Below are 25,524 nucleotides of genomic sequence, written 5' to 3'. Positions count from 1 at the left end.
GGGTCAAGGATGTCTCGGAGCGGCTGCAGGGCATTCTGGAGGGGGAGGGTGAACAGCCAGCTGTCGTGGTGCATATAGGCACCAACGATATAGGTAAAAAACGGGATGAGGTCCTACAAGCTGAATTTAGGGAGTTAGGAGTTAAACTAAAAAGTAGGACCTCAAAGGTAGTAATCTCAGGATTGCTACCAGTGCCACGTGATAGTCAGAGTAGGAATGACAGGATAGCTAGGATGAATACGTGGCTTGAGAGATGGTGCAAGAGGGAGGGTTTCAAATTCCTGGGACATTGGGACCGATTCTGGGGGAGGTGGGACCTGTACAAATCGGACGGTCTGCATCTGGGTGGGACCGGAACCAATGTTCTCGGGGGGGTGTTTGCTAGTGCAGTTGGGGAGGGTTTAAACTAATGTGGCAGGGGGATGGGAACCGATGTAGGAAGTCAGTGGGGACGGAAACAAAAGGCAGGAAGGGAGAGTGTGTAAAGCATGACCAGAGAAAGCAGGGCAGAGAGCAAGGAAAGTCTACATTAAACTGCATTTATTTCAATGCAAGGGGCCTGACGGGCAAAGCGGATGAACTCAGGGCATGGATGAGCACATGGGACTGGGATATTATAGCTATGACTTAAACATGGCTAAGGGAGGGGCAGGACTGGCAGCTCAATGTTCCGAGGTACAGATGCTATAGAAAGGATAGAACAGGAGGTAAGAGGAGGGGGAGTGGCGTTTTTGATTAGGGAGAACATCACGGCAGTACTTAGAGGGGATATATCCGAGGGTTCGCCCACTGAGTCTATATGGGTGGAACTGAAAAATAAGAAGGGAGAGATCACCTTGGTAGGACTGTACTACAGGCCCCCAAATAGTCAGCGGGAAATTGAGGAGCAAATATGTAAGGAGATTACAGATAGCTGCAAGAATAATAGGGTGGTAGTAGTAGGGGACTTTAACTTTCCCAACATTGACTGGGACAGTCATAGCATTAGGGGCTTGGATGGAGGGAAATTTGTTGAGTGTATTCAGGAGGAATTTCTCATTCAGTATGTGGATGGACCGACTAGAGAGGGGGCAAAACTTGACCTCGTCTTGGGAAATAAGGAAGGGCAAGTGATAGAAGTGCTAGTGAGGGATCACTTTGGGACAAGTGACCATAATTCCATTAGTTTTAAGATAGCTATGGAGAATGATAGGTCTGGCCCAAGAGTTAAAATTCTTAATTGGGGCAAGGCCAATTTTGATGGTATCAGACAGGAACTTGCAGAGGTAGATTGGGGGAGACTATTGGCAGACAAAGGGACGGCTGGTAAATGGGAGGCTTTTAAAAATGTGTTAACCAGGGTGCAGGGTAAGCACATTCCCTTTAGAGTGAAGGGCAAGGCTGGTAGAAGTAGGGAACCCTGGATGACTCGAGATATTGAGACTCTGGTCAAAAAGAAGAAGGAGGCATATGACGTACATAAGCAACTGGGATCAAGTAGATCCCTTGAAGAGTATAGAGATTGTCGAAATAGAGTTAAGAGGGAAATCAGGAGGGCAAAAAGGGGACATGAAATTGCTTTGGCAAATAATGCAAGGGAGAATCCAAAGAGATTCTACAGATACATAAAGGGGAAAAGAGTAACTAGGGACAGAGTAGGGCCTCTTAAGGATCAACAAGGGCATTTATGTGCAGAGCCACAAGAGTTGGGTGAGATCCTGAATGAATATTTCTCATCGGTATTCACGGTGGAGAAAGGCATGGATGTTAGGAAACTAAGGGAAATAAATAGTGATGTCTTGAGAAGTGTGCATATTACAGAGGAGGAGGTGCTGGAAGTCTTAAAGCGCATCAAGGTAGATAAATCCCCGGGACCTGATGAAATGTATCCCAGGATGTTGTGGGAGGCTAGGGAGGAAATTGCGGGTCCCCTAACCGAGATATTTGAATCATCGGCAGCCACAGGTGAGGTGCCTGAAGATTGGAGAGTGGCGAATGTTGTGCCCTTGTTTAAGAAGGGCAGCAGGGAAAAGCCTGGGAACTACAGACCGGTGAGCCTAAGTCTGTAGTAGGTAAGTTGCTAGAAGGTATTCTGAGAGACAGGATCTACAAGCATTTAGAGAGGCAAGGACTGATTCGGGGCAGTCAGCATGGCTTTGTGCGTGGAAAATCATGTCTCACAAATTTGATTGAGTTTTTTGAGGGAGTGACCAAGAAGGTAGATGAGGGTAGTGCAGTAGACGTTGTCTACATGGACTTTAGCAAAGCCTTTGACAAGGTACCGCATGGTAGGTTATTGCAGAAGGTTAAAGCTCACGGGATCCAGGGTGAGGTTGCCAATTGGATTCAAAATTGGCTGGACGACAGAAGGCAGAGAGGGTGGTTGTAGAGGGTTGTTTTTCAAACTGGAGGCCTGTGACCAGTGGTGTGCCTCAGGGATCGGTGCTGGGTCCACTGTTATTTGTGATTTATATTAATGATTTGGATGAGAATTTAGGAGGCATGGTTAGTAAGTTTGCAGATGACACCAAGATTGGTGGCATAGTGGATAGTGAAGAAGGTTATCTAGGATTGCAACGGGATCTTGATCAATTAGGCCAGTGGGCCGACGAATGGCAGATGGAGTTTAATTTAGATAAATGTGAGGTGATGCATTTTGGCAGATCGAAACAGGCCAGGACCTACTCAGTTAATGGTAAGGCGTTGGGGAGAGTTATAGAACAAAGAGATCTAGGAGTACAGGTTCATAGCTCCTTGAAGGTGGAGTCGCAGGTGGACAGGGTGGTGAAGAAGGCATTCGGCATGCTTGGTTTCATTGGTCAGAACATTGAATATAGGAGTTGGGACGTCTTGTTGAAGTTGTACAAGACATTGGTACGGCCACACTTGGAATACTGTGTGCAGTTCTGGTCACCCTATTATAGAAAGGATATTATTAAACTAGAAAGAGTGCAGAAAAGATTTACTAGGATGTTGCCGGGACTTGATGGTTTGAGTTATAAGGAGAGGCTGGATAGACTGGGACTTTTTTCCCTGGAGCGTAGGAGGCTTAGGGGTGATCTTATAGAGGTCTATAAAATAATGAGGGGCATAGATAAGGTAGATAGTCAACATCTTTTCCCAAAGGTAGGGGAGTCTAAAACTAGAGGGCATAGGTTTAAGGTGAGAGGGGAGAGATTCAGAAGGGCCCAGAGGGGCAATTTCTTCACTCAGAGGGTAGTGAGTGTCTGGAATGGGCTGCCAGAGGTAGTAGTAGAAGCGGGTACAATTGTGTCTTTCAAAAAGCATTTAGATGGTTACATGGGTAAGATGGGTATAGAGGGTTATGGGCCAAGTGCGGGCAACTGGGACTAGCTTAATGGTAAAAAACTGGGCGGCATGGACTGGTTGGGCCGAAGGGCCTGTTTCCATGCTGTAAACTTCTATGATTCTATGAAGTAGACAACAGCAGCAACCCAGGGGGGAGGGGGGGAAGGGGGGGGGAGGAATCGAACGGACTCTCAGAGATGTTATTGTATATGTATAATATGTATAGGTAGTTGATATAGGTAATTGTATATTGGATTGTTGGATTGTATTTTTGGAGAGTATTTATTTTGGACAAGGCAGTTGCCATTCAGTTTTGTTTTTGTTTTTGTTTATATATTATTTATTTACTTGCTTAAAACTGGCCACTGTTATTTATATTGCTTTATTGTGTAAAAGAAACACTACGTACTGTTATGTTTGGCCAAAAATCTTGACTAAAATATATATTTTTTAAAAAAATGAATCCCAGGTCCCGGTTGAGGCCGCACTCATGTGCGCGGAACTTGGCTATAAGTTTCTGCTCGGCGATTCTGCGCTGTCGCGCGTCCTGAAGGCCGCCTTGGAGAATGCTTACCCGGAGATCAGAGGCTGAATGCCCTTGGCTGCTGAAGTGTTCCCCGACTGGAAGGGAACATTTCTGCCTGGCGATTGTCGCGTGAAGTCCGTTCATTCGTCGTCACAGCGTCTGCATGGTCTCGCCAATGTACCACGTTTCGGGACATCCTTTCCTGCAGCGTATGAGGTAGACAAGTTTGGCCGAGTCGCACGAGTATGTACCGCGTACCTGGTGGGCGGTGTTCTCAAGTGTAATGGTGGTGTCCATGTCGATGATCTGGCACGTCTTGCAGAGATTGCCATGGCAGGGTTGTGTGGTGTCGTGGTCGCTGTTCTGAAGGCTGGGTAGTTTGCTGCAAACAATGGATTGTTTGAGGTTGCGTGGTTGTTTGAAGGCACGTAGTGGGGATGTGTCCCCACTACGAGAGGACACCTCTCGTCGGGACACCTCTCGTCGGAATACCTTGAAAGGTATACAGGGGAGCAAAGCAGAGAAGGGAAGAGAAGAGAGAACAAGAACTGTTCGAGGAGGTCAGCAATACAGGAGGGTGGGGCACCGTAGATGGAATGGTGCCCGAGGTGAGAGACTCCTGAGACTCCGGGTGAAGCTGGAGGGTGGGAGGATGGGGATCTTCAGCCCAGGAGGGGGCCCAGCAAAAAAAATTAATAAAACACAGTCCGTGCTCCCACCCTAGGTCACCACACTGAGGTAAGTGACGCTGGTTTAAAGAAGTCTTTGGCCCAAGTAGGGCTCAGCAAAATACAATCTGTACTCCACCCTAGAACGACCACCCAATGGAACCGATCTCCTCCCTGCTGATGTAAGGGATCTTCAGCCGGGAGGGGCCCAGCAACCACTCAATGTCCCCGTCCTGGAACAAGCTCACCAGATGGAATGAGGAAGGCCTGACAGTTGGGAGAACTGGGCAGGGCACGGCCAGGCCCTCAGCCCGGGAGGGGCCCAGCAAACAAACATTACAAAGGGGCCTTCCTACCTTCTCTCCTTCCTCTCTCTCTTTCCTTCCTGTATGCAAGTCAGCAAAAGCCGGCATTCAGCAACAGAGTCAGAGAGTAGCTGCAGCCACTCAAGGTGGATTGGCCACGCTAAATTGCCCCTTAATTAGAAAACAAATAATTGGATACGCTAAATTTAAAATAAAAAGAGTGAAAACACCTGTTCTCAACATTGTGCAAGTCTCAATGAGAAATAAAATGCAATTTCTCAAAATTGGGCAGCACGGTGGCACAGTGATTAGCACTTCTGCCTCACAGCTCCAGTGACCCAGGTTCGATTCCGGCCTCGGGTTACTGTCTGTGTGGAGTTTGCATTTTCTCCCCGCGTCTGCGTGGGTTTCCTCCACGTGCAGCTCTTTAGCTTGGAGAAGGGACCATCAGAATGAGCTGTGAAAAGTTCGCGACAGAGATTGATAAACAGATGTAAAGGAGGAAGGAAAATGATGTGTCGCATAATTATGTGCGTAACATTAATGCCCAAGTTTCCTTGATTTGCGTATTTGTTGTACACCCTAGTTGTGGGTGTCTATGGGTGAAAATAGACAGCATATTCCACCTGTTCTCAGAACAAACATTTCTCATGGAGCTAAACACAAAACAAATATTCAAGTTGGCATCTGCAAGCATGTTTCGAATACACACACAGCACCATGCATAGAACCATATACTCTCCTGCAGCTCAATCCTGTTTTGCACAACATTCAGCTGCTACTGAAATGAGGAGTAACAACCAGTCAGCAAATCAAATAACTTAGATGATTACTTACAATATATGAGAATATGCACTATAATGGGAATATCACAAAGCCCTTACTGGTACAATAATCTCCCTCTGTCTCTTGCATTCATCTTTCCCCACTGTCCATTTTCAAATGCATCTTTTGCTGCTGCCACAGCTCTATCAACATCAGCAGCCGTTGGAGACGACACCTCACAGATTACCTGCCAAACAGACCAATGAATTTACTTATTCACTAGACTGGTATTACTGTACAAATCACAAGTATCCCCATTTATCTTAGTTATATTGTTGTCACTATTAGTTAGTTACAGGGAAAGGAATGCCATGACACTCTCCTTAATAGTCATTTTGCAGGACATTGCTGCAAAAAAAGAGACTTGTCAAATCTCTTCGTCTTGCACTCATCAGGACACTGCTCGTCGGGACACTGCTCGTCGGGACACCGCTCGTCGGGACACCGCTCACACCGCTCGTCGGGACACCGCTCGTCGGGACACTGCTGGACGGGGCACAGCTCGTCGGGGCACAGCTCGTCGGGACACAGCTCGTCGGGACACAGCTCGTCGGGACACAGCTCGTCGGGACACAGCTCGTCGGGACACTTTGCAAGAGTATCGATATAAGGGGAAAACACAATTTATACTGCATGAGAAGAACATACTGATTGGTTGGTAAATGGGCTGACAGATAAAATAATCTTTTATTGTCACAAGTATGAAGTTACTGTGAAAAGAGAAAAGAGCTCATGTTTCGAGTCCAGATGACCATTTGTCAAAGCTATAATACAGAGGAAGTGGGAAATATTGATACTGTGGAGTGAGAATGAAAGATGAGTCATAGCCACAGAAACCCAGGGAAACAGGGTGCTAATAGCCACAGAAACCAAGGGGAAAAGAGTTCTAATGGCAGTCCCCAGAGAGAACAAAAGATGTGAAAGGCCAAACAGCAGAGAAACGAACATCAAAGGGTAAACTGTGACAGATGTAGATGTGGGGGGAGTGGAAGGGGGAAGCAAAGGGGAGAAAGGGTAACAGAAGGTGGATAAGATGGTGAAGGTGAATATATATAAAGAAAGAAAAGAGAGAAAGAAATGGTAAAAGACTGTTAAAATGAAATGGGGTGAAATCAAATGGGTCGAGGTGGGGTAGAACTAATCATCTGAAGCTGTTGAATTCGATATTGAGACCGGAAGGATGTTGTATACGTAACCGGAAGGTGAGATGTTGTTCCTCCAGTTTGCGTTGAGCTTCACTGGAACATTGCAGCAGACCAAGGACAGACATGTGGGCATAGGAGCACGGTCTTTTGTTAAAATGGCAAGCAATAGGAAGGTCACGATTCTGAATGCGCACAGACCGGAGATGCTCAGCAAAGCGATCACCCAGTCTGCGTTTGGTCTCTCCGATATAGAGGAGACCACATTGGGAGCAGCGAATGCAATAGACCAGATTGAAAGAGGTGCAAGTGAAACACTGCTTAACCTGGAATGAGTGTTTTGGGCCTGGGATGTTCAGCGTGGAAGAGGTAAAGGTGTGTTACACCTTCTGCGATTGCATGGGAAGGTGCCATGGGAGTTGGGAGAGGTACTGGGTATGGTGGAGGAGTGGACTAGATTATCTCGGAGGGAACGGTCTCTGCGGAATGCTGACAAAGGGAGTGAAGGGAAGATGTTTGGTGGTGGCATCACGCTGGAGTTGGCAAAAATGGTGGAGGATTAGGCGGCTGGTGGGGTGAAATGTGAGAACGAGGGGGACTCTATCCTTGTTCTGGGAGGGGGAGGGGGTGAGGATAGTGGAGCGGGAGATGAATCGCACACTGTTGAGGGCCCTGTCCACAACTGTAGGTGGGAAATCACGGTTGAGGAAGGAGGAACACATTTTGGAAAGTAGCATTATCAGAACAAATGCGACAGAGGCGAAGGAGCTTAGAGAAAGGGATAGAGTCCTTACAGGGTGTAGGTTGCGAAGAGCTGTAGTCCAGATAGCTGTGGGAGTCAGTGGGCTTGTAGCGGATATTAGTAGATAGTCTATTGCCGGAAATGGAGACAGAAAAATCAAGGAAGTGAAGGGAAGTGTCTGAGATGGACCAGGTGAAAGTAATGGAGGGTTGGAAACTGGAAGCGAAGTTGATGAATTTTTCCAGGTCCGGACGAGATCATGATGCGGCACCAAAATAGTCATCAACATATCGGTAAAGGAGTTGTGGGAGGGGACCCGGGTAGGCCTGGAACAAGGAATGTTCCACATACCCCATAAAAAGGCAAGCCTAGCTAGGACCCATGTGGGTACCCATTGCTACACCTTTCATTTGGAGAAAATGGGATGAGTTAAAGAAGTTGTTGAGAGATAGAACGAGTTCAGCCAGGCGGAGGAGTGTGGTGGTGGATGGGAATTCTCCAGGCCTATTTTCGAGAAAGAAGCGAAGAGCTCTCAGGCCATTCTGGTGTGGGGTGGAGGTGTAAAGAGATTGCACATCCATGGTGAATAGAATGTGGTTAGGGCCCGTGAACTGGAAGCTGTCAATATGACGCAGGGCATCAGAGGAATCCCGGTTGTAGGTGGGGAGGGAATGGACCAGAGGAGTGAGGATGGAGTCAAGATAAGAAGAAATAAGTTCAGTGGGGCAGGAGCATGCTGACACAATGGGCCTGCAGGGACAGTCCTTTTTGTGGATTTTGGGGAGTAGGTAAAAGCGGGCTGACTAGGGTTGGGAGACTATGAGATTGGAAGCCGTAGGGGGAAGGCATCCGGAGGAAATGAGGTCGCTAACAGTGTTGGAGATAATGTCTTGATGTTCAGCGGTCTGGTCATGGTCCAGGGAGAGGTAAGAGGAAGTATCTGAGAGTTGACGCTCAGCCTCTGCGAGGTACAGGTCAGTATGCCAGACAACAACAGGACCCCCTTTGTCGGCAGGTTTGATGACAAAGTTGGGGTTAGGCCTGACAGAGTGAAGAGCAGAAAGTTCAGGAGAGAGGTTGGAATGGGTGAGCGGGGGGAGAAAAATTAAGATGGCCAATGTCCCATCGACAGTTCTCAATGAAAAGATCGAGGGCAGGTAATTGTCCCGGCGGGGGTGGGGGGAGATGAGTGGCGACGGGAAGGACCCCTCCCTCCATGAGCTGGATAGGGATCACTGGTTGCTCCGGCCAAAGCCAAAGGTGAATGAGCCACCAAGAGCAATGATAGTCGGCTTTCATAGCTACCAGGTGAGGGAGAAACTGCTGAGATAGACGATGCAGAATTGAGAGGCGAGGTGGGACGGCGTTGGTATTCATATATGCCAGGATCTCACCAGCTCGGCAAGACGGTGGGCAGCCTTTGTGGGGCAAAGGAGGCATTGTACAAGAGTAACATGGGGTGGTCTACCCGTGTAAGTTAAGAGTTACACACAACTCCAGGGGCAATTACTTTGAGACGGCGGAGGAGGCGGAGGCACCGTGAAGGATGAAGGGCTGGGACTGAACTGAGTTTGGACTTTGTTTTTCTTCATATTGTCGGTGGGAGGGTATTGGGGTAATATGTTGGGATTTGTTTCCCTATGTTTAGGGGTCTGTGTTGTGGGGATGTTTGGATGGACTGGGTCTGGGGGGGGGGGGGGGGGGGGTCTTTATGTTTTTGCTTTTTGGTATTGGGCCTGTGGAAGGAGAGAACTCTGGCAGGGGCCACCTTGCTAGAAAATGCAAGTTGGCCAATTAATGGGAGTGAGTTGGAGGGAGGGGCCGCAGTTGTTGGAACCTGTGTGGGCAGGGTTTGATGGGTCTGGGAGCAGTGAATGGCAGGGGGATGGGGACTGTGCAGGGAAATGTGGTTTCAAGAGGAAGTGGATGGGGGGCTTCTGGGAAGGGGGAGGGGTAATTGGCTGACAGTGATCAGGCTTAGGGTTGGGTCCGGCTCGCTGGCGGGGCCAGGAGCAGTCGTCATGACACCCCCACCCCCCCACACTTGGTCTGTATGGTACGTGCGAGGGTTGGGCGGGTCGGTGAAGCAAGCGACAATCTTCTTGCATTTGAACAGCTGGAGAGCTGACGTGGTGCTGCTGCAGGAGACCCACCTGAGGGGGAAGGACCAGGTGAGGCTTCGGAAGGACTAGGTGAGTCAGGTGTTCCACTCGGACTTTGACTGCGGGGGTAGCGATACTGGTGGATAAATGAATGAGGTTTCAGATGGAGAAGATGGTAACAGATCTGGGGGGCAGGTACGTAATAGCTAACGAAAGAAAAAACGCTAGAAAATCTCAGCAGGTCTGGCAGCATCTGTCGAGAGAGAAAAGAGCTAATGTTTTGACTCCGATGACAAAGCTTTGACAAACAGCCATTGGACTCACTTTTGTTCTCACTGGAACGAAGGAGGTTGAGGGGCGACCTGATAGAGGTATACAAAATTATATGGGGCATAGACGAGTGGATAGTCAGAGGCTTTTCCCCAGGGTAGAGGGGTCAATTACAAGGGGGCATAGGTTTAAGGTGAGAGGGGCAAGGTTTAGAGTAGATGTACGAGGCAAGTTTTTTTACGCAGAGGGTAGTGGGTACCTGGAACTCGCTACCGGAGGAGGTAGTGGAAGCAGGGACGATAGGGACATTTAAGGGGCATCTTGACAAATATATGAATAGGATGGGAATAGAAGGATACGGACCCAGGAAGTGTAGAAGATTGTAGTTTAGTCGGGCAGTATGGTCGGCACGGGCTTGGAGGGCCGAAGGGCCTGTTCCTGTGCTGTACATTTCTTTGTTCTTTGTTTGACTCGAAATGTTAGCTCTTTTCTCTCCCTACAGATGCTGCCAGACCTGCTGAGATTTTTCAGCGTTTTCTTTTTCGTTTCAGATTCCAGCATCCGCAGTAATTTGCTTTTATTACGTAATAGATAGCATTTTTGAGGGTAACAAGCTGTACACTACAGGAACGACCAATATCAATGAGGAAGTCAAAATACCTGAAATTAAAGTGGCAACACCACCTGTTGAAGAAACCAAATATGAGGCAGTGGTGGAGTCCATGACAATGCTTTGGAGGGGAAGCTGGTGGTGTTGGTTAGCATGTATGCCCCGAATAGGGACGATGTGGGGTTCATGAAGAGGATGGTGGCAGCCATACCGAATTGCGATACGCACCAATTAATTCTGGGTTGGGGGGACTTGAATACAGTGTTGAATCCGAAGGTGGATAGATCTAAGCGCACTTGCTGACTCCCTCGAAGGTTTAAGAAGGAGATGGAGGCAGTGAATCCATGGAGGTATTTGCATTTGCATCCACGGAGTAGAGAGTATTCTTTATTCTTGCCGGTGATTAATGTGTATTCAAGGTCAACTACTTCATCATCGGGAAGTCATTGATGTCGGGGGTGGGAGCGGCATGTGGCACAGTGGTTAGCACTACTGTCTACAGCGCTGAGGATCCGGGTTTGAATCCCGGCCCTGGGTCACTGTCCATATAGAGTTTGCAAATTCTCCCCGTTTCTGCGTGGGTTTCACCCCCACAACCCAAAAATGTGTAGGTTAGATGGATTGGCCATACTAAATTGCCCTTTAATTGGAAAAAAAAATAATTGGGTACTCTAAATTCATTTTAAAAAGAGGGAAAAAAAATTGTTGTCGGGGGTGAGGAAAGTGGTATACATAGTGATTGTTATCTCGGACTATGCTCTGCATTTGGTGGTTGTGGTCCTGGAGAAGGAGCCGTCACAGAGGCCAGTGTGGAGGTTGGATGTGGGGCTGCTGGCAAATCCGAATTTTTGTGTAAAGATTGGAAACATGATTGATGACTATGTGGGTTTAATAGGAATGGGATGGTCTTGCCATCAGTATTCTGGGAGATGCTGAAGGTGGTAGTGAGGGATGAGATGATCTTGTTTAAAGCTCAGGCAGACAGGGCGGCAAGAGAGGTGCAGCAGTGACTGGTGGAGGAAGCTCTGGAGGTGGATGGGAAGTATGTGGAGGATCCTATTCCGGGATGCCCAGTGAGGAGGAAGGAGTTTCAGACACGGTTTAACCTTCTGTCCACAGGGAATGTGGTGCGGCAGTTAGGGCGGGCGAAGGGGGTAGTGTATGAGTTTGGGGAGAAGACCAGATGTTTGCCGGTGGGCCAGCTCCGCCAGCAGGAGGCTGCACGAGAGATTGTTCAGGACTGGGATGGGGCGGGGGAGTTGATGGCAGCGCTGGAGCAAGTGACCAAGGCATTTGAGGGGTTTTATAAAAAGCTGGAAAGGTCGGAGCACCCAGGAAAGAGTCAGATATGAGGATTTGTTTGGGGAGTTGAAGTGTCCTAGGGCAGGAGATGAAGAGAGGGCAGGGCTGGAAGAGCCTTTGGAGATGGAGGAGGTTCGGGCAGTGATTGAGAAGATGCAAATGGGCAAGGCACCGGGGCCAGATGGGTTCCCAGTGGAGTTTTAGAAAATGTTTTTAGATAAGCTGGCACCACTGTTGATGGAACTGGTCTAAGATGCTGTGATTAAGGGGGGTACTCCCGGAGATGAAGGAACAGGTATCCATTCCATTGTTGTTAAAAAGTATAAGTACCCGGTAGAGTGTGGGTTTATAGTCAAATATCTCTGCTAAATGTGGATGTCAAGATCCTGGCCAAGGTTTTGCCGGTTAGGTTGGGAGAGTGCCTTCCACAGGTGATTGGGAAAGATTAGACGGGGTTCGTAAAGGGTAGGCAGTTGTCATTGAACGTGCAGCAGTTGTTAAATGTGATGCTCTCCCCATCAGAGGAGAGGGAGCCGGAGGTGGTGGTGGCGCTGGACGGAGAGAAGGCATTAGACCATGTAGAGTGGAGCTATCTGTTTGTGCTGTTGGGGAGGTTTTGGATTGGGCCCAAGTTCGTGAGCACAAACGAGGTGAATTCGGGATACTTTCAGTTGCATCGGGGAACACGGCAGGGTTGCGCCATGACCCCCCTCCTGTTTGCACTGGCGGCACGGTGGCACAGTGGTTAGCACTGCTGCCTCACAACTCCAGAGACCTGGGTTCAATTCCAGCCTCAGGTGACTGTGTGGAGTTTGCACTTTCTCCCGTGTCTGTGTGGGTTTCCACCAGGTGGTCCGGTTTCCTCCCAAAGTCCAAAGATGTGCAGGTTAGGTGGATTGACCATGCTAAATTGCCCCTTAGTATCCAAAAGGATAGGTGGTATTGCTGGGTTACGGGGATAGGGTGGAGGCGTGGGCTTAAGTATGGTGCTCTTTCCAAGGACCAGTGCAGAGTCGATGGGCCAAATGGCCTCCTTCTGTATTGTAAATTCTATGAATGGAGTCCTTGGCCATTATGTTGAGGTGCTCGGATAAGTGAAAGGGGGGAGGAGAATCCCGTCTTTGTAAGCTGATGATTTGTTGTTGTACATCTCCAACCCGGGACCCACAGTGGGGGATATAATGGGGCTTCTCAGTAGATTTGGGGGTGTTTTCAAGTTATCAGTTGAATCTGGGAAGCAGTGAGTGTTTTTTGGTGTCTTCTCTGGGGGCAGGAGCCAGTCTGGAGAGGGTTGCCATTTCGGGGAGTGACTACCCACTTTAGCTTCCTGGGAGTGCAGGCGGCTCAGGATTGGTCAACTTCGACTTCCGGGTGCGGCTATGCAGAGCTAGGTCGCATATTCGGTAGCTCCCGCTTGGAACGGACTTTTGGGCTCTTTTGCAGGGCCCCCACGGCATTTGTTTGACATTTCCCGGTGTGGCAAGAGGACTGCAACACTCCCCTGACGGTGTCCCCCAGGAGTGTTGTGTCTTTTGGCTGCCAGGTCCGGCAGAAGCAGTGGAAGATTTGGCTGCAACAGGATAAACAGCATTTGCAGCAATTTGTAGCATGCAAGCGGGGGAAGGGCAAGCTTAAAGCTGCAAACAGTCCCGAGGACCTTTATCAAAAGTGAATTCTAACAGCAGAGGGAACAACTGTGAAAGGATCTCACCAGGGCCACTGAAGAAGCGGGACGAGGCTTCCGGTGGCGGCCATGGAGGAGTAGGTCACGCATTCGGCAGCTCCTGTCTGGAACGGACACTTAGACCTTTTTCAGGAGTTTCCACGGACATTTTGGGGCAGATTGGCGAAGCGAACACTGCCAAAAGGATTCCCTCTCGAGACTTTTGGGCTCTTTTCAGGGCCCCCAAGGGCATTTTTTCGACGTTTCCCGGTGTGGGAAGGAGTTAATAATAGCTCCCCGTCAGTATATGGCTTTAACTAGTAGCGGGGTGACAAAAAAGGTGGTGGTGGACCAGAAGAAGGGAGGGAAGAAGGACAAAATGGCGGCGGGCGGAGACCAGGCAGCGTGGAGGCAGTGGGCGGAGGAGCAACAGGAGGATATCTAGCGCTGCCTCACAGAGATTAAAAAGGACCTGCTGGAGCCGATGAAGGCTTCTATTGATAAGCTGCTGTAGACACAGACGGCCCAGGGGTGGCGATCCGAGAGGCTCCACAAAAGATCTCTGTCAATGAGGACGAGATCTTAGCCCTGGCGGTAAAGGTGGAGGCGCACGAGGCGCTCCACAAGAAATGGCAGGAGCGGTTCGAGGAGATGGAGAATCGGTCGAGGCGGAAGAATCTGCGGATTCTGGGCCTCCCGGAGGGGCTGGAGGGGCCGGATGTGGGGGCCTATGTGGTCACCATGTTAAACTCGCTGATGGGAGCGGGGTCCTTCCAGGGGCCCCTGGAGCTGGAAGGGGCCCATAGAGTGTTGGCGAGGAGCCCAAGGCTAACGAGCCTCCGCGGGCGGTGCTGGTGCGGTTCCATCGGTTCGTCGATCGGGAGTGTGTGCTCAGGTGGGCCAAGAAGGAGAGGAGCAGCAGGTGGGAGAACGCGGAGGTTCGGTTATATCAGGACTGGAGTGCGGAGGTGGCGAAGAAGAGGGCCGGGTACAATCGAGCGAAGGCGGTGCTGCACAGGAAGGGGGTGAAGTTTGGCATGTTGCAGCCGGCGCGATTGTGGGTTGCCTACAAGGACCGGCACCATTATTTTGAGTCTCCGGAGGAGGCGTGGGCCTTTGTTCAGGCCGAGAAGCTGGACACAGACTGAGGGTCGGGATGGGCGATTGGGGACTGCGGTGGATGTGTTATGCCTATTTTTGGTTCGGGGGGGGGGGGGCTTTGCATTGTTTTGGGTTTCTTTTTCTCTGTGTTTTTCTCTTTCGGGTTGGGGAGGGTGGATGGGGCGGGTTGGGCCCTGTTTTGGTTGGTGGCGGGGCCTGGTAGGTGGAGAGCGCAAAATTCTTTTCCCGCGCCGAAGACTGGGGGGCGGGGAAGCGAGGATTGTTTCCCGCTCTTAGAACGGAGGGGGAGAGCCTCTGTGAATGGGGAGCGGGAGAGGAGGGTGTGCCACACAATGGGAGGAGTCGAAGGGGAGGCGGGAGTGGCCAGAGTCAGCTGACTTGCAGAAGTGCAATGGGGGAGTAAACCAGCCAGGATGGGTCCTAGCCGGGGGCGGGGAGGAGATCGAGTTGCTGCTGCTAAGATCAAGGAGGAGCTGGAGCGAGTGGGGTGGGTCAAGACAGGGGTATGCCGCTGTGGGGAACGGGCCGGGTGTGGGGTGCGAGCGCGTGGCTGGCCGAGGAGGGGTCATGGCTAGTCGGCGGGGAGGGGGGCGGGTAGCCCCCTAATCCGGCTGATAACCTGGAATGTAAGGGGACTGAATGGGCCGGTTAAGCGGGCCCGCGTGTTCGCGCACCTGAAGGGGCTCAAGGCGGATGTGGTTATGCTCCAGGAGACACACCTGAAGGTGGCAGACCAGGTAAGACTGAGGAAAGGGTGGGTAGGTCAGGTGTTTCACTCGGGGCTAGATGCCAAAAATCGAGGGGTGGCTATCTTGGTGGGAAAGGAGGTGTTATTCGAGGCGTCGAGCATTGTGGCAGATAATGGCGGTAGGTACATAATGGTAAGTGGTAAGTTGCAGGGAGAGAGGGTGGTACTGGTCAATGTGTATGCTCCGAACTGGGACTATGCGGGTTTTATGCGGCGTATGTTGGGTCGGATCACAGACTTGGAAGTGGGGGGCCTGATAATGGGGGGAGACTTTAACACGGTGTTGGATCCTGCACTGGATCGCTCCAGGTCTAGGACGGGTAGGAAGCCGGCGGAGGCTAGAGTGTTGAGGGGATTTATGGACCAAATGGGAGGGGTGGACCCTTGGATATTTGCAAGGCCGGGGGCTAGGGAATTTTCATTCTTCTCACATGTCCATAAGGCTTATTCTCGAATCGACTTTTTCATTTTGAGTAGGGCGCTGATAGCGAGTAGAGGATACAGAGTATTCAGCAATAGCCATTTCGGACCACGCCCTGCATTGGGTGGACTTGGAGATGGGGGAGGAGAGGGACCAACGCCCTCTGTGGCGCTTGGAGATGGGGCTGTTGCCGGACGAGGAGGTGAGCGAGCGGGTCCGAGGAAGTATAGAGAGTTACTTGGAGACCAACGACAACGGGGAGGTCCGAGTGGGGATGGTATGGGAGGCACTGAAGGCGGTGGTGAGGGGAGAGCTGATCTCCATCAGGGCCCACAAGGAGCGGAGGGAGCGGGGGGAGAGGGAGAGGCTGGTGGGGGAGATGGTGAGGGTAGACAGGAGGTATTTTGGGTCGGTCTTCACAGTGGAAGACACAAATAATATGCCAGTGACTGATGGAAATGAGGCTATGACAGGTGAGGACCTTGAGAGGATTGTTATCACCAAGGAGGTAGTGATGGGCAAGCTAATGGGGCTAAAGGTAGACAAGTCTCCTGGACCTGATGGAATGCATCCCAGAGTGCTAAAATAAATGGCTAGGGAAATTGCAAATGCACTAGAGATAATTTACCAAAATTCACATGACTCTGGGGTGGTCCCGGCGGATTGGAAATTAGCAAACGTGACACCACTGTTTAAAAAAGGAGGTAGGCAGAAAGCGGGTAATCAGAGGCCAGTGAGCTTAACTTCGGTAGTAGGGAAGATGCTGGAATCTATCATCAAGGAAGAAATAGCGAGGCATCTGGATGGAAATTGTCCTATTGGACAGACGCAGCATGGGTTCATAAAGTGCAGGTCGTGCCTAACTAATTTAGTGGAATTTTTTGAGGACATTAACAGTGCGGTCGATAACGGGGAGCCAATGGATGTGGTATATCTGGATTTCCAGAAAGCCTTTGACAAGGTGCCACACGAAAGGTTGTTGCATAAGATAAAGATGCATGGCATTAAGGGGAAAGTAGTAGCATGGATAGAGGATTGGTTAATTAATAGAAAGCAAAGAGTGGGGATTAATGGGTGTTTCTCTGGTTGGCAATCAGTAGCTAGTGGTGTCCCTCAGGGATCAGTGTTGGGCCCACAACTGTTCACAATTTACATAGATGATTTGGAGTTGGGGACCAAGGGCAATGTGTCCAAGTTTGCAGACGACACTAAGACAAGTGGTAAAGCAAAAAGTGCAGAGGATCCTGGAAGTCTGCAGAGGGATTTGGATAGGCTAAGTGAATGGGCTAGGGTCTGGCAGATGGAATACAATGTTGACAAATGTGAGGTTATCCATTTTGGTAGGAATAACAGCAAAAGGGATTATTGTTTAAATGATAAAATATTAAAACATGCTGCTGTGCAGAGAGACCTGGGTATGCTGGTGCATGAGTTGCAAAAAGTTGGTTTACAGGTGCAACAGGTGATTAAGAAGGCAAATGGAGTTATGTCCTTCATTGCTCGAGGGATGGAGTTTAAGACTAGGGAGGTTATGCTGCAATTGTATAAGGTGCTAGTGAGGCCACGCCTGGAGTATTGTGTTCAGTTTTGGTCTCCTTACCTGAGAAAGGACGTACTGGCGCTGGAGGGTGTGCAGAGGAGATTCACTAGGTTAATCCCAGTGCTGAAGGGGTTGGATTACGAGGAGAGGTTGAGTAGACTGGGACTGTACTCGTTGGAATTTAGAAGGATGAGGGGGGATCTTATAGAAACATATAAGATTATGAAGGGACTAGATAGGATAGATGCGGGCAGGTTGTTTCCACTGGCGGGTGAAAGCAGAACTAGGGGGCATAGCCTCAAAAGGGGAAGTAGATTTAGGACTGAGTTTAGGAGGAACTTCTTCACCCAAAGGGTTGTGAATCTATGGAATTCCTTGCCCAGTGAAGCAGTAGAGGCTCCTTCATTGAATGTTTTTAAGATAAAGATAGATAGTTTTTTGAAGAATAAAGGGATTAAGGGTTATGGTGTTCGGGCCTGAAAGTGGAGCTGAGTCCACAAAAGATCAGCCATGATCTCATTGAATGGTGGAGCAGGCTCGAGGGGCCAGATGGCCTATTCCTGCTCCTAGTTCTTATGTTCTTGTGTTCTTATGCATGCGGAAGAACCCGAGGAAGGATTGTTGAGGAAGAGGCGCAGCCTCCAGGCCGAATTCGACCTGGTGACCACCAGGAAGGCGGAGGTGCAGTGGAGGAAGGCCCAGGGGGCGGTCTACGAGTATGGGGAAAAGGCAAGCCGGATGCTGGCGCATCAGCTTCAGAAGGGGGACGCAGCTAGGGAGATCAGGGGCGTTAAGGACAGGGGAGGGAGCGTGGTGCGGAGTGGGGTTGGCATCAATGGGGTCTTCAGGGACTTTTACGAGGAATTGTACCGATCCAAGTCCCCACGGGAGGGAGGGAGGGAAGGGCCGTTTCCTGGACCAATTGAGGTTTCCAAAGGTGGAAGAGGGACTGGTGGCGGGACTGGGGGCCCCAATTGGGGTGGAGGAGCTGATCAAAGGGATAGGAAGCATGCAGGCGGGGAAGGCACCGGGGCCGGACGGTTTCCCGGTCGAGTTCTATAAAAAATATATGACCTGTTGGGCCCGCTGTTAGTTAGGACCTTTAATGAGGCAAGGGAGGGGGGGGCTTTACCCCCGACGATGTCCCGGGCACTGATCTCCTTGATCCTGAAGCGGGACAAGGATCCCCTGCAATGTGGGTCTTACAGACCGATTTCCTTGCTAAATGTAGATGCCAAGGTGCTGGCGAAGGTCTTAGCCACGAGGATTGAGGATTGTGTGCCGCAGATCATCCATGAAGACCAGACGGGGTTTGTGAAGGGGAGACAGTTGAACGCGAATGTGCGGAGGCTTTTGAACGTTATCATGATGCTGGCGAGGGAGGGGGAGGCGGAGATAGTGGTGGCGATAGACGCTGAGAAAGCCTTCGATAGGGTAGAGTGGGGGTACCTGTGGGAGGTGCTGAAGAGGTTCGGGTTTGGGGAGGGGTTTGTCAGGTGGGTTAGGCTGTTGTACGAGGTCCCGATGGCGAGTGTGGCCACAAATAGGAGGAGGTCCGAGTACTTTCGGTTGCACCGAGGGACGAGACAGGGGTGTCCCCTGTCCCCCCTGCTCTTCGCACTGGCGATTGAACCCCTGGCTATGGCACTGAGAGAGTCGAGGAACTGGAGGGGGTTGGTGCGGGGTGGGGAGGAGCATAGGGTGTCGCTTTATGCGGACGACCTGCTGCTGTATGTGGCGGACCTGGTGGGAGGAATGCCAGAGGTAATGAGGATGCTTAGGGAATTCGGGGACTTTTCGGGGTACAAGCTCAATATGGGGAAGAGCGAGCTGTTCGTAGTTCAGCTAGGGGACCAGGAGAGGGGGATTGGTGAGCTCCCACTAAAAAGGGCGGAGAGGAGTTTCAGATATTTGGGGGTCCAGGTGGCCAGGAGCTGGGGGGGCCCTGCATAGGATTAACTTTACAAGGCTGGTGGAGCAAATGGAGGAGGAGTTCAAGAGGTGGGACACGTTGCCGCTGTCCCTGGCGGGTAGGGTGCAGTCAATCAAAATGACGGTGCTCCCAAGGTTTTTGTTCCTGTTCCAGTGCCTCCCCGTGTTTATCCCGAAGGCTTTTTTCAGGCGGGTTAACAGGAGTATAATGGGGTTTGTGTGGGCGCGAGGGACTCCGAGGGTGAGAAGGGTGTTCCTGGAGCGGAGTAGAGATGGGGGGGGGGGGCTGGCGCTGCCCAACCTCTGTGGGTACTACTGGGCCGCCAATGCGACAATGGTGCGCAAGTGGGTGATGGAGGGGGAGGGGGCTGCATGGAAGAGGCTGGAGACGGCGTGCTGTGTGGGTACGAGTCTGGGGGCGCTGGCAACGGCACCGCTGCCACTCCCTCCAAGGAGGTATACCACGAGCCCGGTGGTGGTGGCGGCCCTCAAAATTTGGGGGCAGTGGAGGCGGCATAGGGGGGAAGTTAGGGCCTCGGCGTGGACCCCATTATGGGGGAGCCACCGGTTCGCCCCAGGAAGAACAGGTGGAGGGTTTTCGGGGTGGCACAGGGCAGGCATACGAAAGTTGGGGGACCTGTTTGTGGACGGGAAGTTCGCGAGCTTGGGTGAGCTGGAGGAGAAGTACGGGCTCCCCCCGGGGAACACCTTCAGGTACTTACAGGTAAGGGTGTTTGCCAGATGGCAGGTGGTGGAATTCCCACGGCTACTGCCACACACAGTACAGGACAGGGTGCTCTCGGGGGGGTGGGTGGGAGTGGGGAAGATCTCGGAAACTTTCCAGGAGATGCAGGAGGAGGAGGAGGAGGCCTCGGCGGTGGAGTTGAAAGGTAAGTGGGAGGAGGAGTTGGGAGAGGAGATCGAAGAGGGGACGTGGGCAGATGCCCTAGGGAGGGTGAACTCTTCCTCTTCATGCGCGAGGCTCAGCCTCATACAGTTTAAGGTGCTGCACAGGGCACACATGACCGGGACAAGGATGAGCAGGTTCTTTGGGGGTGAGGACAGGTGTGTTAGGTGCTCAGGGAGCCCAGCAAATCACACCCATATGTTCTGGGCATGCCCAGCGCTGGAGGAATTTTGGAAGGACGTAGCGAGGACGGTGTCGAGGGTGGTAGGATCCAGGGTCAAACCGGGCTGGGGGCTCGCAATATTTGGGGTGGCAGAGGAGCCGGGAGTGCAGGAGGCGAAAGAGGCCGGAATTCTGGCCTTTGCGTCCCTGGTAGCCCGGCGAAGGATTCTCCTTCAGTGGAAAGATATGAGGCCCCCAAGCGTGGAATCCTGGATCAGCGATATGGCAGGGTTCATTAAATTGGAGAGGGTGAAATTCGCCTTGAGAGGGTCGGTACAAGGGTTCTTTAGGCGGTGGCAACCGTTGTTAAACTTTCTGGCAGAACTCTAGACATTGGTCAATAGCAACAGCAGCTCAGGGGGTGGGGGGGGGGGTTACTTTATTTTTGTTTATGTTATTTACACTGGAAGGGTCTGAGTGGGTGTATACACCTGTTGTCTTAAGTCGGGGTGTTAATGTTAATTTATTATTCAGGTACGGGGGGGGGGTTTGGGGGGTTGCTTTTTTAGATTGTGTTTTGTACTTTACCCTGTTGGGTTCTTTTTTCTTTCTCATTTTGTTATTGATATTTTATGAAAACCTTCATTAAAATTATTTTTTTAAAAAAGGATTGGTCAACTTCGTAAATTCAATTTCACGAGCCTCAAGCGTAGGGTCACAGTGAATTTATTGAGTGGGGCAGCCTTCCCTTTTCGTTGGCAGGCCAGATGCAGGCAAAAGGATGAATATTTTGCCACGGTTTTTATTTTTACTTCAGTGCCAACTGGTCTTTTTGCTGAAAATGTTTGTCAAGGGGGTGGAACAGTTGATTTTGCCGTTTATTTTGGCAGATAAAGTTCAAGGATTAGGAAGATGGTACTTCAGAGAGGACGGCAGTCAGGAGGTCTGGCCCTTCCAAACTGGTTGTATTATTATTGGGCGGCGAATGCAGAGAAGGTGCGGGGTTGGGGTAAAGAGCCGGAGGCTTTGTGGGTGAGGATGGAAGCAAGCTCTTGTAAGGGGTCATAGTTGCGGGCATTTGCAACGGTGCCGCTCCCATTCGCCCCAGGGAAGTATTTGGGGAGTCCAGTAGTGGTGGCCAAGCTGAAGCTATGGAGGCCGTCTCAGCAGCACATTAGGTTAGGGACTGGGTCGATGTTAGTGCCGATCTGAGGGAATCATCTATTTGAGCGGGCGAGGCTGGATGCCAGGTTACGGGTTTGGGAGAAACAGGGGGGGGGGGGGGGGAGACACGGGACGGAGATGAAGGATTTGTTTCTAGAAGGGCGGTTTGCAGGTTTGGAGGAGTTTATGGGGGTTAGGATTCTGTGGGGGGGAGATCTTTATGTATATGCAGGTGCGGGACTTTGCAAAGAAGGTTTTCTCGACTTTTCTGGTGGCGCCACTTCTTCATTGTTTGAGGGTGTTGGCAGTGATGGGGCTGGAATGGGGGGGATCATCTCGTCGATTTATGGGAGGATGTTGGAGGATAGGGGATCGTCAGAGGGGGCAAAGGCCAAGTGGGAGGAGGAGCTGGGGATGGGGCTAGTGGGGAGGTTGTGATGTGAGGTGCTGTGGAGGTTAACGCCTCAACCCCTCAACGCGAGGTAGGGCTGATAGGTGGTGCATAGGGTACATCTGACAAAGTTAAGAATGAGCCAGTTGTTTGAGGGGGTGGAGGATATTTGTGAGCATTGTGGGACGGGTCCTGTCAATCATATACATATGTTCTGGTCCCGCCAGAAGTTGGAGAGATTTTAGAGGTTGTTTTTTTCGTACCAAGTCAGCGACTCTGCACCTCGGTTTGGAGCCCAGTCCCCTGGAGACCATATTTGGGGTGTCGGACTTGCCGGACCCGAAGACTGGAGCAGGAGCAGGAGTTTTTGCCTTCGCCTCGCTGATTGTTCGCAGGCGGGTCCTGTTGGGGTGGAGGTCAGCTTCTCCGCCCTGTGCCTCGGTACAGTTGGGGGATTCATGTATTTGTCAAGATGCCACTTAAACGTCACTATCGTCCCTGCTTCCACCACCTCCTCCGGCAGTGAGTTCCAGGCACCCACTACCCTCTAGACTAGGGTGGAGGGGGTTGGGAGTTTTTGTTGTTTGGTTTTGCTTTGCTGGGTTGTGTGTTTAAAATGTTGGAATGTTAAACATCGAATAAAAATATTTGTTTTTAAAACGTCTCAAAGACTGGAAAATTATATCAAACAGCATGCCCCAGCCGCTGTTCACAATGGGCAAGATACAGACCATATCAACCAGTCTGTGTTTGCAAAAGTCGAAACAGTATGCAACATGAGATGTAATCTGCGACTGGACAACATTTGCTAAATGATCCTCAGTGTGCTAAGAATTACCAATTGAAGATTGTCAGTCAGGCTCGCAATGCATTTACGTGTTTTGGAAGCTACGAATATTAATAAACAGGGCAGACAGAAATAACATGTACTCACATTGCACTTGTTACAGCTCTAACCAAAATAAGGGACAACCATTCATTGAATCATTCCCCAGGGCAATGTACTGATCAGAGTCAAGCTCCCTGGTTTAAATTTCAATCAATGCTTGCCAGTTACCGGTCAGTCGCCAACAACTGGTGCATCTCCATAGCAATGCCTCACCAATCAGTATCCATTTGTCAACGAATCAGCATTCTCTTCTCATACAGTATAAATTGTTGCTTTCCCTTTATATGTGTATTCTTGAGAAGTGTTCTGGTGAGTGCAAGATGAAAAACTTTGAAATGTCTATTTTGTCAGCAATATTCTCCCTGATTAAAATGCCGGTTCATTTTTCATATTGATGAACTTCACTGAAAGATCAGATACTCACGGAGCCATCAGTGGGATTGATGGTACTGTATGTCTTTCCATCCTCGGAATTTGTAAACCTGCCATCTATGAAGCACTGATGTGGCATTTTCACAGTCATGTCATTAACATCCATCGAAACCTTCAAATTAGAACCAAATATATTAAATTATAAGGGCGTTTATTCAGAACCAAGTTGAAAGACTCATTCTTTCAGGATTTCGGTGGATAAAATCACAAATGTTTAACAAACTAAACAGCAGTCTTGAAACTCCACGTCAGAGGCCTTTCATACAATGAAGTCCTCATGAAAACTGAAGCTTTGAAATGGGTTCAAAAATGTCTTTATTCTAAGAGCTGTAGTCAGATGTGTTATATGTTTTAGTTGCTGTGAAATGAAGAGTCTAAAGTTCTTGTTCCTTTTCACCAAACACCATTTATTTCACTTCCACAGCCTCTGCACAAAACTCTTAACAACACACCACCTCTCAGAGGCCACCTGAAGCCCCTTTACATATCAGTGTCAATTAATGGATACTTAACATATAGGAGACAACTAATTGCAATGTCTCTTAACCCATTATTTTACAGTCTCCCCTTCCTTGGAGAAAAAAAAATAATTAGGTGAAAACAAAATTTCAAGAAACTCAAAAACACACACATGATGTCCCCCCCTTTTTTTTTTTGTTTGGACGAGAAAGAAGAAAAAAAAGTCACAGAAACAAGTGCCCTTCATTAACAATATCCAAAAGTTTCTGTGAACTCGCCCCTCCTTTCGTAAAACAGTCTGACAGTTGATAGCTCCTGTCGACCCATTTATTTTTTGTTATTTGCCCTCTGCCCAACATCTGCTTCAAACTTGCGATGTCTATCCGTAACCTCTTTTCATTTACACTTTTTGTAGAGTGCACATTTTCCCACAGGGATTTATTGTCAATGTGACAGTCAATAGGTATATTACCCAAATCCCCTAATCCCAAAATCCCAAAATTTCTGTCAATATCATACTTATATAAAAAGCCATATCCACCGCCTCTACAAGGCTTAACGTCTCAGCAGCCAAAGTTCTTTTTACCACTCTCCTTATTTTCTTTGTTTCCCACACAAGTGGGCAACATTTACCATTGTTCCCCAAAAGGAAAATTATAAAGCCTCCTGCGCTTGAAAGCCCATCACATAAATTTGCATAGGACACATTACTATAAACTATGAGTTTCAAGTGCCTAAGGTCACCTAAAATCGGGAACTTCAAAACACACTCCTGCATTTTTAATTTGGCCAACGCTTTATTTGCTCTTATTATGTCTTCCACTTTGGGATCATTCATTTTTGTACTCAACTCTAAGACATCAAAACTCACGTTCGGTCTAGTCTGTCTACCTAACCAGTTCAGTTGCCCAATTAAACATCACAGTTGCTCTTTTTCTATCTTTGAAACCATTGAGACGTTTTGTGAAACTCGGCCACGACTAATTGCTATTGGGCTGATGCTTTCCAAATAAGATTGCTGACGTAAAGTTGCCCCTAACTTAGTCTGCCCAATTTCCAGTCCAATATATTTAAATGCACCGGAAGCCTGACTTCCAACCCCAAATTCTTTCTTCAAACCAGAGATTACAATAGCTTCAAAATCACTAGTCCACCCCACAAAAAATCATCGACATGCATCATAAAAATGCCAGAACGATTTCCTTTATAGTGCCAGTAAAACATTGCAGGATCTGCTTTCAACTGGCAACAGCCTAACTTTAACAAAACTGACCTTACCGAAAAATACCAGACTCTAGATGCATCATTTAATCCATATACACATTTGTTCAACTTCCAGAGTACCCCTTCTGTGTTAGCTGCTTCTTTAGGAGGACGGAGAAAAATGTCTCTCTGGAGTTGATGCCCCTGCAAAAAGGCAGCTTTTATATCTATAGATTTGCATTCCCATGCCTTTGTGGCTAATAGAGCCAAGAAGATCTTTAAAATAACCTTTCCTGCTGTCGGTGAATCTACCCTTAAATCCTGATCTTCTTAAGTTTTCTTCAAATCCCCTTGCCACGAGCCTGGCCTTTGCCTTATAAGTTCCATCCGGTAGAATCTTTTCCGTGCAAATCCATCTGTGGGATAGAGCTCTTTGTCCCCTATCCGGTACTTTCGTGTATACCCCAAATTCACTCCAACTGTGCAATTCTTGCTGTTTAGCTTCTTTAATAACTTTTTCATCTAATTTATTTGAAGCCACCAAAATCTCACGTGCATGTGGTCTTCTACTCCTATTAGTATTCGTAGTCTTACTCGTTCCAAGATCTTACAAACTACGTCCCCTCTCCCGCCTGGTATCTCGTTCTGTACTGCTACTGCTTGATCTTTCCCTTCTGCTGTGGGATGTCCTTTCAATAGTTCTCTACCTTT

General features: G+C 49.5%; 1 protein-coding gene across 1 annotated transcript in view; it reads right to left on the bottom strand.

Annotated features, from left to right (window-relative positions):
• Positions 1 to 25,524, bottom strand: part of LOC140388187 (mitochondrial 10-formyltetrahydrofolate dehydrogenase-like) — a 505,408-nt gene that overhangs the window by 236,975 nt on the left and 242,909 nt on the right. The window contains exons 11-12 of the mRNA XM_072471959.1: positions 23,144 to 23,263; positions 5,672 to 5,799 (exon numbers count right to left, since the gene is read on the bottom strand). Coding sequence (XP_072328060.1) covers positions 5,672 to 5,799; positions 23,144 to 23,263 — 248 coding nt within the window. The remainder of the gene's footprint in view (positions 1 to 5,671; positions 5,800 to 23,143; positions 23,264 to 25,524) is intronic.

This window comes from Scyliorhinus torazame, chromosome 13 (assembly GCF_047496885.1).
Source record: "Scyliorhinus torazame isolate Kashiwa2021f chromosome 13, sScyTor2.1, whole genome shotgun sequence".
In the NCBI taxonomy this organism is placed as follows: Eukaryota; Metazoa; Chordata; class Chondrichthyes; order Carcharhiniformes; family Scyliorhinidae; genus Scyliorhinus; species Scyliorhinus torazame.
This window is presented reverse-complemented; position numbering and strand designations above follow the sequence as displayed.